The sequence below is a fragment of the Pelophylax lessonae genome, assembly GCF_965119305.1.
Source record: "Pelophylax lessonae genome assembly, chromosome: 2".
Taxonomy (NCBI): Eukaryota; Metazoa; Chordata; class Amphibia; order Anura; family Ranidae; genus Pelophylax; species Pelophylax lessonae.
The window spans coordinates 363,235,573-363,256,899 of record NC_138769.1 but is presented as its reverse complement, the minus strand read 5'-3'; the positions used below and the strand labels follow the sequence as shown (position 1 = coordinate 363,256,899).

Here is a 21,327-nt window from a genome sequence, read left to right as displayed (position 1 = left end):
AATGTCTAAGACCAGCATAAACAAGTGACTTACATGGCCATCCAAAGCCCAGCTGTCCATCTTAAATTTTTCCATGACAATTTCTTTAGGCCCCCGGACCTGGTATGCTTGGAGAAGCAGGTGAAAATCTTCCTTTTTGAAAATACCTGCAATGAACATTTATGCAATTATGAAAAAAAAAGCCATTCTCAGTTTATAAATAACCCCTCTGTGCATGCAAGAGCTGTTAAAATATAAAGATAATATATTAAGCCAAAAAATAAATCCAGCTTAGTAAAGGTTTTGGCCAGATCAAGCCGACAGCTTAGTTATATGATTTATCATTAAAAATTACCCGAACATTACAAAATACAACTTGGTTATCCATAAGGTACTAGTAGAGAATCATCTCCTGAACTGCAGAAAAGCCTGTTTGATTCACTGATTTTGTGGGTGTATTTTTTTTTTTTCATTACAGCAAAGTAAATTGATGCACTAAGCCAGCATGCTTGTTTCTTTCTACTAACATGGATTTGGATTATTTCATAAGAATGTATGAGCTGTCAATGTTTGCCTGGAATAATTATTGTTGATAGTTTAGGTTGGTCCATAAAGGGTATATCTACTTTCCAAGCATACATACAGAATCAGTCATTGACTACTCTGTTTGATCACCATTGTGTTATTTTGTTTGTTATGGCAAAAGAAACTATCCAGCTGTAACACAAATACAAGAATTATAGACTCACCTGACACTTGTAGCTCCACCCCACTGTGATCTATCATAGTGGCATTAACTTTACTGCTCACAGCATCAAAGCTGGTGACAGTGAGCATTGCAGGTTGTTTCCTTCCTTGGTATTCATAAGATCCTTTCCACAGAGAGTCTTTAGCAAAGACATCTGCAGGAACTGCAAAAGTAATACTTATTTTTAGAATTATAAATAAAAAGTCATAATCTCCTGTTTACATATCTTACCTTATCTATTTTTGTCCCTAAAACATCAGAAAAATATGGCATAACAGCTTTGCAAGCACCTTTATCACTATTATTTCTAAAGAGTTATTTACTAATAGGGATCAGCCAAATTTTGTTTTCATTTTCTGGCAATTGGAGTCAATAGGGGAGGCAAAAGGAAGGTTTTTTGGCAGGTTGGACTTTAACCACTTTACCACCGGAGGATTTTGCTGTCTTACGTCCAGGCCACTTTTTGCGATTCGGCACTGTGCGAATTTAACTGACAATTGCGCGGTCGTGCGACGCCGTACCCAAACAAAATTTACGTCCTTTTTTTCCCACAAACAGAGCTTTCTTTTGGTGGTATTTAATCACCTGTTCGATTTTTACTTTTTGAGCTATAAACAAAAAAAGAGCGTTTATTTTGAAAAAATAACAATATTTTTAATCCCCCCCAAAAAAAAAATGTAAAAATCTAATTTTTAAAAAATTTTTGGCCAATTTGTTTTCTGCTACCTATGTTTGGTAAAAAGTAAATCACAATAAGCGTATTTTGATTGGTTTGCGCAAAAAGTTATTGCGTTTACTAACTAAGGGAAAGATTTTTGTCATTTTTGGTGTTTTTTTTTTTAACGAGTAATGGCGGCGATCTGCGATTTTTTTGCGGGTCTGCGTCATTGCGGCGGACAGATCGGACCCTTGACTGACATTTTTTACACTTTTGGGGGTACCAGTGACATTACTGCAGTAATCAGTGCTATATATATTCACTGTTACTGTAAAAATGACACTGGCAGGGAAGGGGTTAATTTTATTGGAGAGGGAGGGGTTAATGTATGCCTGGTGCTTACTGACGTGTGTAAGGGGAGGTGACTGAGTGAGTCAGGGACAGATCGGATGTTCAGCTATGCTCAACACTGCGATCTGTGACTCCCTGTCACTTAGGAGATCCGCCACTCTGCTTACACAGGTGGGCGGATCTCCAAACTAGATTCCCCGACGATCGGGGAAGAGCAGCGGCGATCGCCGCCGCTCCTCCCCTGGCCCGACTCCCGCTGTGAATGAAAACAGCGAGCGCCTCCTACAGTGGGAGGAGTCCAGCGACGTAGTACTACGTCGCTGGACGATAACGAACCACTTGGCCGCAGTACGCTCAATGTGAGCGGTCGGCAAGTGGTTAAATTGCTCCCCAAGGGTGGTGGAAGCTCCTGTCAACTATAATTTCCTGAATCTGCTCTTGTGCCAAAGAAACATCCCCCCTATAAACCTCTTTAAAATAAATAAATAAATAAATAAGAAAAGGTAAATAAAAAAAAAAATAAATTCACAATGAGATATACAAAAATGGAAACAAAAAAACATATACAAAAAACACAAAATGAAGTCAGTTAAACTACTGTATTTTAAATATTTCTCCAAACACACCCACACCCTCTGAACAAAGAAAAACAAATCAGATACAGTAATATTTTTTCCCCAAGCAAATCTTCACAGCTCAGTGAGTTTCCATGTTGGTGTAATCTGTAATTTTACAGAAAAATCTATTTCACTGAAATCACTCTGCTCATTCCTACACACACAGTGCACACGTCAGTGCTTTGTGGTTCCATTTCATTTTCAAGGGAACGCACCACTATGCATTTGGGTGTTCTGCATTTCTAAAAATGGTGCAGGTCCATTTTGGTGCATTTATTTGAATGGGCTGCCTTAACACAATGCATGCTAATACATGTGCAATAACGCAATTCACCAGAATGGAAAGGGGTAAACAGGGTTTTATAATTATACATCAGGGAGTTCAAATGCAAATAATGCTATTGTCCTATTGACCGAAATGGTGGTTAGTTGGTTGGCAAGTCGTATCATTACATAGAGTGTACAAAGTGGCCAAAGACTAATGTTCTGGACAGTAACACAATAATATGTTGTAACCAAAAGCATGACGTTCTTACCAGATATTTTTTGGATTGGAGGCTCTTTAGCTGGGGAAATGGGTCTTCCACTAGGCCTAACATCAGCTATAAAAAAGCCAACATAAAGGTAAAGAAGGGTGCAGTTAAAATGTCCATACATACTTTCAAATAATACCAATATTTTCCAATCAGACCTTTTACATTTATCAGAATGGCCTTAACTGTAACCAAAGGCAAAACATTTCATTTTTTTCATTTTGGATATAGTGGAGAGGATTTAGAACAACTCTCAGTTTTTATTGTTGTTTGCCTCCATTAGGGACATTCACCCTCTCTTTTTGTCCTGTTTAAGTATCATCGAAAGTAAAAGTAAAAGAAAATCCCAAATATTAGGTTGAAAACAAAACAGTAATAAAAGGGAAATCTTCCAATGGGGACATTTGGCTTCAGACATTTTTTTTTCTACAGCCAGTAAACTCCCCAGCATGTTATCCTATGTGTCCATGCACACATAGGCTGTTATCAGCGTTTTTGGCAGGGGCGTTTTCTAGCTGCAAAAACCCTCTCAAAACTAGTGGGTTTTAAGAGGAGTTTTTCAGCTGTAAAAATGCTCTAAATCTGATAAAAGCTGTAAAAAGATTTTAAAAAAACTGAAAAAGTGACTATTTGGCATTTATCAGCATTTGTGAGCCATAAGCTTTTGTGGGAGCATAGTTTAGCTAAAAAAAAAAGCTAAAAGACGCTACAGCTAAAAAATAAAAAAATATGAAAAACGCTACTGCAAAAACTTATTCTACAGCTACAGCTTTCTACAGAAAACTCTACTGGGGTTTTTATAACGTCCAGTGTGCATGAGGCCTTACTTTGGAGGAATATCATTTAACTTCCTGTTTTGGCTATGGGACAGGAAGTGAAGGGGAATCTTCAGTGGGACACAGATGGCAAAAAAAAAAAAAAAAAAACAATACAGGGGTTATAACCATCTCTTACTCTATCCAAAATGAAAAAAAAAAAATTTGCCTTTATTTCTACTTTAAATTATGTTTTTATTTCAGATTGTATATGTGTTTCCCTTGTGATAAATCCTTAACAAAGTCATGTAATATAATTGTTTAATAGAAACCTTTAAGAATTCAACTCATCTTGCAAGTGTGGCCAGAAATGTTCCATTGAAGTTTCATGCGCCTGTTTACAAATGAAACAGCTAACAAAACAAAGATCTTTTGTACTTTAATGATCCAGATGGGGTAGCTTATCTTTTTTTATTATTTTTTTTTATATAAAATGATAACAACCAACCGTTTTTTTTAGTTGTATACTTAAATCATATGTTCAGAAAAGCAGACATCATTGTTCAGTTTCATTTTTTCATTTTTCAGCATCCTAGTATTTGCTTGCTTGGCCAACATAATATTATATATATATATATATATATATATATATATATATATATATATATATATATATATATATATATATATATATATACATATATATATATATATATATATATATATATATATATATATATATATATATATATATATATATATTAGCATAATAAAGCACTCACATCCCATACCTGAGCATACTGGTGGTTTCCCAGTCCAGCTTCCATCCACTCTACAAGTTCTATGTTCAGAGCCTCCAGTCAGGTAATACCCAGACTGGCAAGTATAGATCAATGTATAACCTAAGGATGGCAGGTCCAGTGCTCCAACATTAGCATGAGGGGGAGTTTCAGGCTGACGGCAGTTATGAGCTATACAAAAAAAGGAAAATATGTTTTTGTAAAACAAAATTACCACTAAAATTCTCATTCTTGTAGATAATACGTTATCACTGTAATAACTTGTTTAGGCATACATATACTTGTTAAATCTGAACTTTAGGAAAACAGCTTAATTCATAGTTGGAATTCACGTAAGGGATCTGACTTAGAAGGATTTGTGTTCCTGTCCATCCAGTCCTGAGACCCACACAGCTCTGTCACTCAGCAAATCCATATAATATATATATATATATATATATATATATATATATATATGCGTGTATATATATATATATATATATATATATATACACGTATACATATACACGTATACGTGTATATATATATATATATATATGTGTGTGTATATATATATATATATATATATATATATATATATATATGTGTATATATATATATATATATATATATATATATACAGCTGCAAGAAAAAGTATGCGAACCCTTTGGAATGATATGGATTTCTGCACAAATTGGTCATAAAATGTGATCTGATAATCATCATCTAAGTCACAACAATAGACAATCACAGTCTGCTTAAACTAATAACACACAAAGAATGAAATGTTGCCACGTTTTTATTGAACACATAATGTAAACATTCACAGTGCAGGTGGAAAAAGTATGTGAACCCTTGGATTTAATAACTGGTTGAACCTCCTTTGGCAGCAATAACTTCAACCAAACGTTTCCTGTAGTTGCAGATCAGACGTGCACAACAGTCAGGAGTAATTCTTGACCATTCCTCTTTACAGAACTGTTTCAGTTCAGCAATATTCTTGGGATGTCTGGTATGAATCGCTTTCTTGAGGTCATGCCACGGCATCTCAATTGGGTTGAGGTCAGGACTCTGACTGGGCCACTTCAGAAGGCGTATTTTCTTCTGTTTAAGCCATTCTGTTGTTGATTTACTTCTATGCTTTGGGTCATTGTCCTGTTGCAACACCCATCTTCTGTTGAGCTTCAGCTGGTAGACAGATGGCCTTAAGTTCTCCTACAAAATGTCTTGATAAACTTGGGAATTTATTTTTCCTTCGATTATAGCAATCCGTCCAGGCCCTGACGCAGCAAAGCAGCCCCAAACCATGATGCCCCCACCACCATACTTCACAGTTGGGATGAGGTTTTGATGTTGGTGTGCTGTGCCTCTTTTTCACCACACATAGTGTTGTTTGTTTCTTCCAAACAACTCAACTTTGGTTTCATCTGTCCACAGAATATTTTGCCAGTACTGCTGTGGAACATCCAGGTGCTCTTGTGCAAACTGTAAACGTGCAGCAATGTTTTGTTTGGACAGCAGCGGCTTCGTCTGTGGTATCCTCCCATGAAATCCATTCTTGTTTAGTCTTTTATGTATTGTAGATTCGCTAACAGGGATGTTAGCATTTGCCAGTGACTTTTGTAAGTCTTTAGCTGACACTCTAGGATTCTTCTTCACCTCATTAAGCAGTCTGCGCTGTGCTCTTGTAGTCATCTTTACAGGACGGCCAATCCTAGGGAGAGTAGCAGCAGTGCTGAACTTTCTCCATTTATAGACAATTTGTCTTACCGTGGACTGATGAACTGCAAGGCTTTTGGAGATACTTTTATAACCCTTTCCAGCTTTATGCAAGTCAGCAATTCTTAATCGTAGGTCTTCTGAGAGCTCTTCTGTGCTTCTTGTGAAAGGCAAACCCAGAACTGGTGTGTGTTTTTTATAGGGCAGGGCAGCTGTAACCAACACCTCCAATCTCATCTCATTGATTGGACTCCAGTTGGCTGACATCTCACTCCAATTAGCTCTTGGAGATGTCATTAGTCTAGAGGTTCACATACTTTTTCCACCTGCACTGTGAATGTTTACATGGTGTGTTCAATAAAAACATGGCAACATTTCATTCTTTGTGTGTTATTAGTTTAAGCAGACTGTGATTGTCTATTGTTGTGAGTTAGATGATGATCAGATCACATTTAATGACCAATTTGTGCAGAAATCCATATCATTCCAAAGAGTTCACATACTTTTTCTTGCAGCTGTATATATATATATATATATATATATATATATACATACATACTTTAACTTATTTATAGTTATTTATTATATTATAATTTATGATTTTGTGTTTCAAACTTTTGTAGCATGCGTTTTTTTGGGCATTTTTTGGGGGACTTTGGAGGCAGGCAAAACATCTGAACTTCTGTGTAGGGGTATATATACATACACCCATGTCTGTATATATACACATACACATATATAGGTGTGAAAATAGCAGAACACTATGCTTGCGCTAATGAAATAATGAACACCAATATGTCTCCGCTCCTATCACACCTATATATGTGTATGTGTAAAAATACATATAAGGGTGTGTGTATATATAACCCTATACAGAAGTTCAGATGTTTTGCCTGCCTCCAAAGACCCCCAAAAAATGCCCAAAAAACCGCCAGCTACAAAAACACCCAGGTGTGTTTTTGCAGCTGGCGGTTTTTTTTTGGGCATTTTTTTGGGGTCTTTGGAGGCAGGCAAAACATCTGAACTTCTGTATAGGGTTATATATACACACACACTTATATGTATAAGCTCAGATGTTTTGCCTGCCTCCAAAGACCCCAAAAAAATGCCCCAAAAAAAACCCCTGCAATAACACACCTGGGCATTTTTTTTTGGCACAGGCGTTTTTTTTGGGCATTTTTTATGGGGTCTTTGGAGGCAGGTAAAACATCTAAAATTCTCTATAGGGGTATATACACACACACACACACTTATATGTATATATACACATACACATATATAGGTGTGATAGGAGTGGAGACATATGCCTGTTAATTATTTTATTAGCGCAAGCATAGTGTTCTGCTATTTTCACACCTATGTATGTGTAGGTGTATATATACATACATGTGTGTGCATATATACCCCTATACAGAAGTTTAGATGTTTTGCCGGCGAGAAGCCATACCCCTGCTCTGAAAGTGACAAAAGAGAAACAATCTTTTCTCTATAGCGGTCACCCTGATATGGAAGGGTTTTGTCACCCTGCCATAGCAGTCAGAGTCAGTTAACCCTACACTACACTACGGTCCCCTTACACTTAAAACTTTCCCTGCAGAAACTAGATTATTAAAACTAACTATAGTGGAAAATAGCACCCTAACTACACCAGATATCCCTTTCCTCACAATAAAAATTGCTAAATGACACTTTGTAGCAGAAGTAACAGAACTGCTTCCACTCTCTTCCACGTCCCTGTATTACAATGCTAGGAATTTGGGGGCTATCTTATATACTGGGGGGCATATTCACTCATGATTGGCCTATGGACCCCCTAGTCACTCCAATCACATTCCTAGCATTCTCCTGCCCCCTCAATTGGCTTTTACTGCTGGTTCTGGTCCAACCACAGGCTTTTAAAGCCCATTTCCTGTACCATTGCATTTTGGTTGGTTCTGGTTGCCGAATTCCGAACTTTTTCAGCAAAAAGTTCGGAATTCGGCCGAACCTCGAACAGCCAATGTTTGGGTCGAACCGACCGTTCGATCATCCCTAGTTAAGAATACAAATGCCTCTTTAGACAAAAGGGTTTATTTACTAAAGCTGGAGAGTGCAAAATCAGGCTCACTTCTGCATAGAAACCAATTAGTTTCCAGGTTTTATTACTAAAGCTTAATTGAACAAGCTGAGGTTAGAAGCTGGTTGGTTTCTATGCAGAAGTGAGCCTGATTGTGTACTCTCCAGCTTTAGCAAATAAACCCCTATATTTGCTTATTCTGTTGGTCGGCATTGGAGTTGCATTCACACTTGTTGCTGCACATTTTGTTGTGATGAGCTGAAATGCACATGTATTGAGGTCCACTGGCAAAGTGGGTCAGAGTGTCATTTAATATGTACCCCAAAGCACCAAAGTCCATTGCATGCATTATAACAAAACACACGTGTACATTTGACCTAAAAGACTATAGTTACCCAATAATAGTATGCCACTTTCTTGCTAAGATACAGCATTCTTTTCTGTCCCAATGCTAGTTTAATCACTTAACCTCCGGAAGATTTACCTCCATGACCAAGGCATTTTTTGCTTTACAACATGGCGTTATTTAACTGACAATTTAATGATCATGTAACAATGTACCCAAATATAATTTATGTCCTTTTTTCACCCACAAATATAGCTTTCTTTTGGTTGTATTTGATCACCTCAACTTTTTTTTTTGTGCTATAAACAAGATTTTTTACTTTCTGCTATAAAACATATCCAATAAAAAAATGTAAAAACAAAATCAAATTTAGACCAATATGTATTCTGCTACATATTTTTAATAAAACAAATCCCAATAAGCATATATTTATTGATTTTTGCAAAAGTTATAGGGTCTAAAAACTTTGGGATATTTTTATTTTACTCTTTTTACTCTTTTACTAGTAATGACGGTGATCAATGACTTATAGCAGGACTGCCATATTGCTGCGAACATTCTGAAAGGAACTGACACTTTTTGGGGACCAGTGACACTAACACAGTGCACAGTGCTAATAAATATGCACTGTCCCTGTACTTATGATACTGGCTGGGAAAGGGTTGACATCAGGGGAGATCCAGAATGGTGATTTGTCTTGTTTACCTAGGCAGATTGCCATTCTGTCTCTCCCTAATGATTGACGGGCACCGGAGGACATCGGGTACTGTGCACCCGCTGATCGGCTTCCGCTGTGTGTAATCACAGCGGAAGCGAGAAACCAGTGGCATGAATGCACGCCCCCTATCTTAAAGAGTCGGATAACACACATATATATATATATATATATATATATATATATATATACATATATATACAGTGGGTACGGAAAGTATTCAGACCCCCTTAAATTTTTCACTCTTTGTTATATTGCAGCCATTTGCTAAAATCATTTAGGTTCATTCTTCTTCCTCATGAATGTACACATAGCACCCCATACTGACAGAAAAACACAGAATTGTTGACATTGTTGCAGATTTATTAAAAAAGAAAAACTGAAATATCACATGGTCCTAAGGATTCAGACCCTTTGCTCAGTATTTAGTAGAAGCCCCCTTTTGATCTAATACAGCCAGGAGTCTTTTTGGGAAAGATGCAACAAGTCTTTCACACCTGGATTTGGGGATCCTCTGCCATTCCTCCTTGCAGATCCTCTCCAGTTCTGTCAGGTTGGATGGTAAACGTTGGTGGACAGCCATTTTTAGGTCTCTCCAGAGATGCTCAATTGGGTTTAAGTCAGGGCTCTGGCTGGGACATTCAAGAACAGTCACGGAGTTGTTGTGAAGCCACTCCTTCGTTATTTTAGCTGTGTGCTTAGGGTCATTGTCTTGTTGGAAGGTAAACTTTCGGCCCAGTCTGAGGTCCAGAGCACTCTGGAGAAGGTTTTTGTCCAGGATATCCCTGTACTTGGCCGCATTCATCTTTCCCTCGATTGCAACCAGTCATCCTGTCCCTGCAGCTGAAAAACACCCCCACAGCATGATGCTGCCACCACCATGCTTCACTGTTGGGACTGTATTGGACAGGTGATGAGCAGTGTCTGGTTTTCTCCACACATACCGCTTAGAATTAAGGCCAAAAAGTTCTATTTTGGTCTCATCAGACCAGAGAATCTTATTTCTCACCATCTTGGAGTCCTTCAGGTGTTTTTTAGCAAACTCCATGCGGGCTTTCATGTGTCTTACACTGAGGAGAGGCTTCCGTAGGGCCACTCTGCCATAAAGCCCCGACTGGTGGAGGGCTGCAGTGATGTTGACTTTCTACAACTTTCTCCCATCTCCTGACTGCATCTCTGGAGCTCAGCCACAGTGATCTTTGGGTTCTTCTTTACCTCTCTCACCAAGGCTCTTCTCCCCCGATAGCTCAGTTTGGCCAGACGGCCAGCTCTAGGAAGGGTTCTGGTCATCCCAAACGTCTTCCATTTGAGGATTATGGAGGCTACTGTGCTCTTAGGAACCTTAAGTGCAGCAGAAATCTTTTTGTAACCTTGGCCAGATCTGTGCCTTGCCACAATTCTGTCTCTGAGCTCTTCAGGCAGTTCCGTTTAAACATGATTCTCATTTGCTCTGACATGCATTGTGATCTGGAAGGTCTTATATAGACAGGTGTGTGGCTTTCCTAATCAAGTCCAATCAGTATAATCAAACACAGCTGGACTCAAATGAAGGTGTAGAACCATCACAAGGAGGATCAGAAGAAATGTAAAGCACCTGAGTTAAATATATGAGTGTCACAGCAAAGGGTCTGAATACTTAGGACCATGTGATATTTCAGTTTTTCTTTTTTAATAAATCTGCAACAATGTCAACAATTCTGTGTTTTTCTGTCAGTATGGGGTGCTATGTGTACATTCATGAGGAAGAAGAATGAACCTAAATGATTTTAGCAAATGGCTGCAATATAACAAAGAGTGAAAAATTTAAGGGGGTCTGAATACTTTCCGTACCCACTGTATATATATATATATATATATATATATATAAAGTAAAACTGCTATGCTATAGGGCGGACCTTAGGTGGTTCATGTTGCAGAGCTCAAACATGCCAAAAAAAAGGAAACACTGCTCTGCTTGTTTTTGAGCTGCACTTTAGGTACTTAAATGACCCATCTAGTTCTTTCCTCAAGGACATGAATAATTGTTTATTTCACATTAGAAAGAAGTATACCACTACAGCTCACTTGGGCATGATTATCCTTCAATAATATCAATGTTTTATTCATTGCAAACTTATCAAGCTTAAGAGAGGTTCAGACTGAACATAAGTATCATTATATAAGATGAAAATAATGCATAGACTGCATATACATTGAAATCTTAATGAAGCATAGGTGCAAACTGATATTACCTTCACTTGCTATAAAGGCAGGTTTACACCTTTGTATTTTGTAACTTCTGTTGGATCTTTAATAAAGCAGATTTTGAGAGCATGGAACACGGAGACTTTTTTGTTTAGATGCCTTTCTGACAGTTTGTGCGGCTGCAGTCTGTGCACACATGTGGCTCTTTGATATGCTTTGCAAATTTAAAAGATTGTAACATCACATTATTTTATTGTGAACTTTAGGTTTCCATCTTTGCCTCACATTTATGTTGTGATAGCAACACCAAATATAATGGTATAAATGGATTTTGTTGTGTCACAGGTTTGGTCTATATATAAAATCCTAACATAATCCCAACATTTAAAATAATTCAGTGCTCATAAATATCAAATGTAAAAATAGCCAAATAACACTAACTATGACTAAACCTAATTAGCACTTAGGTGTTCACCTCCTGCAAACACTAAGCAACAATGTAGGGGCAACTTTTGTGCCCAACCTCCTGTAGACACACCCCAAGGTCTGTTGTGTGCTCTCAATAATTGACAAAAAATTCACTGAATTAAAAAAAAATCACTACAGTATATTCAAAGCAAGACTACTTAAATTAAGTTAAGGATTGAATTTTACATTGTGTACAATGTGTACTTACGAATGCATTCTGGTTGTACACCACTCCAAGTCAAGTTTGGTAAGCAAGTCCGTGTGGTAGAACCCTGCAACAAGTAGCCCTTCTGACATTTGAAGAGTACTATGCTTCCAACCTGTTTTCAAGATAACAGACAGGTTTACACACTATAGTTTAGATTGTATTTGACACAGCACATACAGTATATACACAGAATGTATACATGCACTTTCCAACCCATGGTCCATCTTGTAGTACTGTGCACTAAACCATGGAAGCTACTCAGTTCAGTGAAAAATGTTTAACTGGTTAGTATCATCATCATAACCAGTCTTACTTATGTGCATCTACTGTATGAGCAAAAAAATTACAATGGTACACAACATAGTAAGCTATTGTTACAAGTAAATGTGTCTCACTTATAGTTTAGAGTATAACATCAAAGAAAATCCATATGGTGTTATAATGTAAACTTTAAGTAAGATACCTTAATCTGTAACATTGTAACATTCACAGCATACTCTGTTGATCTTTTGAGAAAGTGGCTGGCATAGTCCATGAAACATATTAAGAATAATCTTTTTTCCCCCAACACACATATCTCTGGACACTCTTGTACAAATTTGAGGTGTATAATATTATGCAGGAGCAGATAAAGAAATAAGGGAAATGCAATAATACTTTTGTTTATGTGTCTAACATTGTTGTGCAAGCCTCAATGTTTTAAACCATCCTATATGATGCATACAATACATGTGTGAAGCGAGAGGCCAGTGTTCACCAAAACAATATAGAAAGGGCAGAAACCTGACCTTTAATAGTGGTGAGAGCCACCCACTGGTGCAGACCCAGCTGTACAAAGTAGAGAATTTGTCCCATGGAGAAACTTCTAGGATGAAAGCCCTGATATTGACACTAAGCAAAGTATGCATTTCTATGTCTGATAATAGACCTTGCAGGAAGTAGACCTTCTAGCTTTTGACATTGATGGAATCATAATGCCCCTGTCTCTCAGAATCTCGGCTTCAACAGCCGTGGCATTAAAGCCAATGAGCAAACTGGTCCTTGAGACAAAAGATCCGGACTACCTGGTAGAGCCCATGGAGCATTCACCACAAGCCTTACCTAGTTTAGGTTGCCACATCACAAGTGCGGAACAAGGAAGATCATACTGAAAAGTAGATAAGGAATAGTTTTCCAGGGGGGAAAGGCATAGATCAAGGTGTACTGCCCCCACAGAGTCACTAGAGCATCCACTGCTTCTGCTAGAGTATGCCTGTATCTGGTGAAAACCCTTTCCTGTAAGTTTTGAACCCTTAAATATCTCATTATCCATCATCTTCCACCTGTGACACAGTTTCTGAAACACCTCTGGGTGTATCGACCACTCCTTGGGTAGAGATGAGGAAGTCTGCCTGCCAATTGCTATGCCTGGGTTGTACACTGCAGACAAGACTCTTGCAGCAGGGAGACTTCTGGTTCCTCTTGAAGGTTGGTGTATACCACCACTATGGTATTGTCCGACTGAAGCCGCATTGGATGACCATCCAGCAAGATGGTCTAATGCTGCAGAGTTAGTCAAATTATTCAAACCGCTCCAGGATGTTGATGGGGAGAGGAGACTCTCCCAATGGCTAAGTACCCCTGCACCCCCATGGTGCACAGCACTTCTCCCAAGCCAGAGAGGCTGGCATCTGTCATGAGAGTCTTCCAAAATACCGAGGCAAAGAACTTCTACAACTCCAGAGCTTGATTCCTGGATTAAGGTACTGCACTGACTTGTCCCACAATAGGAAAATGTTGCAATGCAGAGGTCTTGGCATACTGGATTGACACAAGATTCTCATGCAATCGTAGAGAGTTAAAACAATTCATGGACTTGAGACCTTGATTCTGAGATTAGAGAATCTAAGTTTCTCATGAAAAAATTGGTTTCTTCTGTGGAACAACTTTAGGAATAATGCATTTAGAGTGCAGTATTCAGAATTATAATATGTAAAGCCAACTATATTCTATGAAATCTGATAGTACGATCTCCTTTAGATTTACTTGGAATTATTTAGTGCAATGACTTACCTTATGTGGTATTTTGAATGCACTGTTTACATTTGTCCTTCTCCCACCCCCACTCGGCAGCAGGGACTCCGATACATGGGGCCGGCGGCTTTGATTGCCGCCTGGTACCGGAATTCGCTCCCCGCTGAGAGAGAAGGATGGGCAAATGCTGTAAACACAGCCAACCGTTCTTCTCTCTGAAATGATCACAGAGTGCCTGTGATCCTTCTATGTAGGATCACAGGTCTCTGTGATCATTTCAAAAGCCTGACCCCCACAGTGAGTAAACAGGCCCCTAGGCTTACATTAAGTAGTGGTCCCGGCATGCAATATGCCTCCAGCATCGTTAACATCTAGTAACATCTAGTAAACAACACAGTTGTTTAGGAGCAGGCAGCCACCACATCCTTGACAACCATTAAGTCATCAGCAAGTCAAAAAAAAAAAAAAAGAATTGCCGGCATTGAAAAATTAAGAAAAAAAATGGCAATTTTGAAGGAAAACCCCAAGCCAAAATTTTTTTAAAATGCGGGTGCCACATTCCCTCAACATGGGGGGTGCTTTGAGGCAGGGGGCAGCTCTGCCTCTCCAAAGCACCTTGAACACTTCACTTTTTTATTGGTGAATGAGTAGGGGTACTATGTACCCCTACTCATTTACATGGGGGGGGAATGGGGACCCCTTGGTAAAGTGGGCATCCAGATTCCCATAAGCCCCCTGTCCCCAAACCCCCCAAAACCACTGACCAGGGTTGTGGGAAAGAGGCCCTTGTCCTCATATACATGGGTAAAGGGGGGTTTGGGGGGGCATAGCCCCTCCTGCCCCAAAGCACCCCCCCCGTTGAAGGCATGTGGCCTTGGTATGGTTCAGAAGGGGGGGAGGCGCTCGCTAGCCCTCCCCTTTCCTGACCTGCTGGGTTGCATGCTTGGATAAGGGTCTGGAATGGATTTTGGGGGAGACCCCACACCATTTTCTAAAACATTTTGGCATGGGGGTTCCCCTCAAAATCCGCACTAGACCTGAAGTTCCCGATATGGATTGGGGAAGGGGAACCACACACCATTTTTTTTCCCTCATTTTCTATTGCCTGTAAGTATTTTTTTTTTCCATTCAGGTGTCAGCAGGGAACGCTAATGACTCATTGGTTGTTAGGGACATTTCCGCTCCTTAACAACAATGTAAATCCCACAGGTTTTCACTACTAAAATACGGCATGACTTCATAAATTAGCATAAATTCTGCGGTATCTATCGGCAAACTGGATGTGGTAAGATACCGCTTTGTAAATAAAGCTCATTGTCCCTCGAAAGTCATGTGGTTGACACACTTCTTAGATGCAGGTTCTGCAGTCCAGCACTTCAATCAAAGTGTTCTCCACATATGTACAGACAAGAGACCCATGCATCAAATGAGACAGGAAACCTTCAGAAGCCCATCATAACTGTAACTTACAACCATTTACTTCAAATGTTCTATGACAAAAAAATAAACTGTAGCATTGGCAATCTTTCAGTCTCTTTTTAAGGGACTTTGAACAGTTTGCTACAGTTTGACAAAACAAGATCCCAGTCAAGATAGGGCAAAATACTTTGGCACACTTGTAGTAGAAAGGCTGGCCAACAGTTTTTTTGTTATTGTCTAATCCTCTTGTAGGTGGCAGTATAACCCAAAGGTGAAAGACTTTCGGTGTCTCCAATGAACAAGAAAGGAATACAAAAAAGAAATACAATTACAAAGATAGTGTTTTGCTTTTTCAAAATGCTTTATACTTTGGCCAGCTGACATGCTCTATGCAGGTTAAACACTAAATGGTTAACCTGCATGCGCAGCTCAGTGTACATTCTCAGTATGCTTATGTGCCATGATGAATGAGCTCCTGTGCAAATGCACAGGAGCTACTTCATTCCAATTCAGCCAATCAGCCAATCAAGATGGCAGAGGATCACAAACACAGAAAAAGACCAGGTAAAGATGTCGGCACTGCCGAGAGGGAGAAAAGAAGTGTATGTAGTTCCACTTTATGTTTTCATTCCACTCAACAACTAAGATTTCACTTTTAGGTGGATACTAGGTAGTTAAACCACAGAGAGGCTACTTATTTCTATTTAGGCCAACAGTAAAATCTCTGCAGTTACATTCTTGACCCTATTTCCTGCCACAGGGTCTTCCTACTTCTGCTTCTTAATTTTGTAAATCAAGTAAATTCAACCTCTTGTCATCTTGAAAATAGTTTCTTGATCCTTTATTTATTATTAAACAGTAGAAAAAATATTAAAAACTAAAACATGGGATTTTTGTAATTACGTAAAATCCATTTTTGAAGTTTTTTAAGTACATGAATTTAGATATAGTCAGGTTACTGCCGCCTACACAAGGATTGAACAGGAGGACTGGCATACAGAAAAATTAAAAGCCAGCCTCCAGTAAAATTTTTATTGTATCCAGTAGGCAAAGCAGTACTGAAGAAATTATCAAAAACACAGAGGGGCAGGTCCTGTGTTCTCAATGCACTCTAAGAAAAGAATATTACAGCAGGAACAAAAATTGAATTGTCTTTCCCATCTATTGAGGGGCACAGGAATTCAGGTACAGTCAAGATGTATAAAAGCAGTCCAAATGAGAGGTGGGCAACAATGCAACAACCACTAATGGGCCTCACTAAGAGGACTGGGAACCACAGCAGCCCAAGAGGTGCCTGAAGGGCCAATGCCCAAATATGAGGGGGATCCCCCACTAAATGGAGGAATCTTCCAACAAAACCTGATGCTCCAAAACGGGATGGAAAAAGTAACCACCAGATACTAGCAAACAACTGAGGCATGCTAGGTGGAGTTTTACTGGGTTCTAGTCTACAAATTTTCTGTCTGCCAGTGTTCCACCCTCCTGTAGGCAACAGTATAACTGAACAAAGTCTGAATTCTTGTGACTGTCTATGAATGAGAAAGACATTTTAAATATCTAGTTAATCCTTAATGAGAAGTATTGAGCAAATCGTTTGTAAATCCATCATTAAACTGATCGCAAAATTTACTGTATTAATTGAAAACAATATTTGTAGGGATGTGAAGACAAATTATTTAATTAGCTTTGTTTTAACTAATGTTTACGATATTTCAATGTTGTACACATTTATAGAAAAACTGTATTTGAAAGCTCTTTTGGTAATGACAGGAACTGTAATAACGAAAATGATTGTATTCTACCTGAAAACCCAAGGAGCTGTTCTGCATTCCAAATGTTGGGATTCCTGGGTCAGAACACGTAGTGTGTGAAGGATCTGTGAAATGAATAAAAATGTTACTTTGGTGAAATACCCTATATATAGGGGCAACATTTTCATTTTAATTGGAAAACTGGATACAATGGAAAGACATATCTCACATGCTAGACACATTGTTATACATAGCAAAAAAAGTATTTTTTTTTATTATAGTAATGCAGATGATAGTACTAATTCAAATCCCATTGGGGCTTTTCATTTACAGCTAAATGTATTCCAGGTTCATAAAAAAGCATTTAAAGACTTGCAGTTCATTTTCTGTAGAAAGCCTTCACAGTCTGAGTGGAAAGTCCTGCCAGTGTGTTTCTGAAAAGGACCATTGTTCTCTGTATATAAGCAGTGGTCTCTCTGCTGAAGTCTGACATTTACCCTTACTGAGTCAAACCTACAGTTCTGCAATGATTAAAGCTCATGTTCCCTGCTGATTGGAGAGCTCTAACTGATTGAGCTCTAATTGGAGAGCTTTAGCTAACTTAAACTGAAGGTTCAGTTGGGCTTTCATGATGAATAACAGTAGTGACTACTGTGGTGAGATGTGTGCATAGGATGGTGAAAAATCACCATACAGGATCAACTGCAATAGAATTCTAAGAGGGCTACAGTGAAAGGGAAGTAGGACAACATGTGGCCCCTGAGCCCAGCAGAAAGACTAACACCTAGCTAGATTCTTCTGGAATGGTTTTATAGGTTAGTTCTAGGATGGAAGTAGTTGAGAGCAGAAGTTTTAAACATTTTAAAACATTTCTTCCTATTAAATGTATGGCAGCTTTTACTCCTAAGACTGCTGCAGAAAAGTGCAACAGTCAGAATTTGCTGGCTTTGTGTTTATTTAACCACAGTTACAAAAACTTGCTTTTTAGCAGGTTTACATGATTTAATTTGTGCAAGTTCATTAATGTTTGCCCCTCTTATTTAGCTTTAGTTACTTTATCTATATTTTATTTTTCAGCTTGAGAGTCAAGAACCAGAAGCAATTTAAAGCGGAGTTCCACCCAAAAGTGGAACTTCCGCTTTAGGTATTCTACCCCCCTGACATGCCACATTTGGCATGTCATTTGTTTGGGGGGTGAGCGGGTACCTAGTTTTGACAGGTACCCGCTCCCACTTCCGCTCGGAGCACCGTGGCGCCCTGAACGGAAGTTCTCCTCTCCCCCTCCCTCCCTGCAATCTTCTGGGACATGTCAAAGGTCCCAGAAAATTGCCGGCCAATCAAGACGCGCAGCGCGACTCGCGCATGCGCAGTGGGTACCCGGCTGTGAAGCCGCAAACTGTCACAGCCGGGTGCCCACAGCAGTGATGCCGGCGCCGAGGGAGAGGATCGAGGCTTCGGGCGGCTGCATCGCTGGACCGTTGGACAGGTGAGTGAAATGGCTGGAACTCCGCTTTAAATGCCAACACTTGTTTTGTCAGCTGTCTGACCTCCCACCCAGAGTCCCATACTTATTTATATACTTAACTGTGTGACGTCTGTTTTTTATATTGTTATGTACACACAGGTGCTGTGAGAAATTGTTTTAGGTAAGACAGTTGCCAGGGCAGCAGTGCTTAAAGTATAAGGCTTAATCAGAGTAATTAAAAAAGCTAGACAAAAAAATTAAATATCAGAGTCTTGCATAAATCTACTTGTGACTGGATCTCCTTTAACCTATTCAATGTATCACATGATGCTCAGCAGCTCACCAATACAACTGGGTTGCGTTCCGCTCCAAGTTCCATCTGACTGGCAAAACCTTCGTGATGACCCCACCAAGACTAAAGGAGCAGGACAGGAGAAAGATATAGAAGAACGGTAGCTGAAGCCTCTATCAACCCTGCGTGCATGAGGAGGAATTCCAGGATCACCACAGAACACAGCTACAAAACAGAAATAAGGAACATAATTAGGCAACAGTTGCTTACTATTTACAATGTAACATGTTGGTAAGCCATTAAACATCAAAGATGCACACTTACGGAAGCATTGTGGAACCTCTCCTATCCATGTCCTGTTACTCTCACAGGTAAGGACAGCTGGTAAGGAGAGCTGATAACCTTCTAAGCAGGCGTATGATAGGCTGGAGCCCCACAGAAAGTCTGATCCCACAGCCTTTCCATTAGGGATTGTGGGTGGAGAGGGGCAGGTGATAGCTGTCAAGAGAACAAACACATATTTCAACATCTTAGTGGGTCCTTTATCCCAAGGACTGAGCTGTCAAAATACCCATGCATGCTTAACTTTGTAATTAACATTGGCTGTTACAGCAGTAATATGATCGGGAGCCTGCCCCTCCAGCTCCCAATCATCATCAATCAATCAATCATAACAGGAGACCAAGAGCGGTCTAGGACAGCGGTCTAGGACAGCTTGGTCACTATACAGGAAGCGCACAGTGTGGTGTGTGGGTGTTTTACCCATCTTCTTTGCTGTCATGCACAACTTTCCTGGTAGGCAAAATATTTATACTTTTCTTTATCTACGTGTAAAAGGGTTAAGTTTGATTTAAATTCAAATTCAAATTTATATAAATTTGATATGACTTCGCTTCTGCTGCTAAATAGAATTGGCCAGATTTTTTCTTCACCATTTAGATGAAGATTTGTATTTTTCATCAATGAATAAAAGGCTACCTATAATGGGTTGAGGCAGAGAGGCACCTGGATAAAGTCACGATTTACACCTCAGCTAATCAAAGGAAGCATTGCATTCATTGATACAAATTCAAGGCCAATGGCGGAGGCGCATTCAGGCCAATTCTATTTAGTTTCAGCAGGAAACCAGAAGTTGCCCATACTACTGCGGAAGAAACAGTTATGACAGTATATTACAGTGCACCCAGCAGACACATCAGTTAGTAATGGAAATCATTTAGTTGGTCAGCTTGACCCAAACTATTTAAAGTAAAAAAAAAAATGGATTTTTCTTTAGGTTGTGGACATGTATGAGTTATTTTTGGAGATCAAGGATATTGCTTAATAACAACATAAACTACACATATTTTTCCTTTAAGGGGATAAAAGGTTGTAAAGCAAAAACTTGAGTCTGGTTTAGTTTTATTCTAATAAAGCAACATTGAGAGAAGTCTTCAAAAATTTTGATTATCTCATACATAGCATAATTATCTTCCGATTCTGTTAAATTTGCAGGCATTGAACAAAGGCAATCTGGCATCTCTAAGCATCTTAACTACTATATAAACTATTGCTATCCTATTGTAGGCAAACCATTGCCCAAACATGATGCAATGGCACTTTCCTAACCTTTGCAGAGAGGTTTTGTGCCATTCCACGTGCGATCTTTTGTACAGTACAGAGTTGGCGCTCGATCTGACTCCATCATGAATCCAGGCAAACACTGGAAGGACACTGTGCGATTGTACCGGAAATCATTGTCCAATCGTATACCATTTGCTGGAGTGCCAGGATCCCCACAGTTGATTACTGTGTAAAACAGAATAAAAAAACAAAAAACAAAAAAAAAAACACTAAATTATAAGATCTGTTAAACACAAGATTGTGTTAAATTCTGAGATTTCAATTAAAAAATAAATGAGAACACTTTATATTTATCCAGAAAAGTTTACCCATATTAAATCAGCTCCTTATTTACCTGCACACTCTGGAGGGCTGCCGGACCATGTACCATTGACAGTGCAGTCCCGACGCAGGGATCCACTAAAGAAGTAGCCTTCACGGCATTCGTAAACTATAGAACTAGAAAATACCAGGCCATCATTGAAGATCACTCGCGAGTTGCTGGGGGTGCCTGGATTTCCACAAGAGATCACTGCCAAAATAATTGCAAATTTATACTTAGTAATCAAGCAACTTTTACATGAATTGCCCTTTTCCCTAGCTGCTCAAAATTCATTGTTTTCCTTTCTGGAAGAATAATTAAACAATAATCTGCAGTTTTTTTTTCT

General features: G+C 39.0%; 1 protein-coding gene across 2 annotated transcripts in view; it reads right to left on the bottom strand.

Moving 5' to 3' along the window:
* The window catches only part of CSMD2 (CUB and Sushi multiple domains 2), a 1,446,274-nt gene that overhangs the window by 13,025 nt on the left and 1,411,922 nt on the right, over nt 1-21,327 (bottom strand). For both annotated transcript variants that reach the window (XM_082247591.1, XM_082247592.1), the window contains 10 exons: nt 21,015-21,191; nt 20,666-20,845; nt 19,382-19,555; nt 19,109-19,282; nt 17,352-17,425; nt 12,118-12,229; nt 4,433-4,612; nt 2,890-2,955; nt 729-890; nt 34-146 (listed from right to left, as the gene is read on the bottom strand). In XM_082247591.1, the coding sequence (XP_082103717.1) occupies nt 34-146; nt 729-890; nt 2,890-2,955; nt 4,433-4,612; nt 12,118-12,229; nt 17,352-17,425; nt 19,109-19,282; nt 19,382-19,555; nt 20,666-20,845; nt 21,015-21,191 (1,412 nt within the window). The remainder of the gene's footprint in view (nt 1-33; nt 147-728; nt 891-2,889; nt 2,956-4,432; nt 4,613-12,117; nt 12,230-17,351; nt 17,426-19,108; nt 19,283-19,381; nt 19,556-20,665; nt 20,846-21,014; nt 21,192-21,327) is intronic.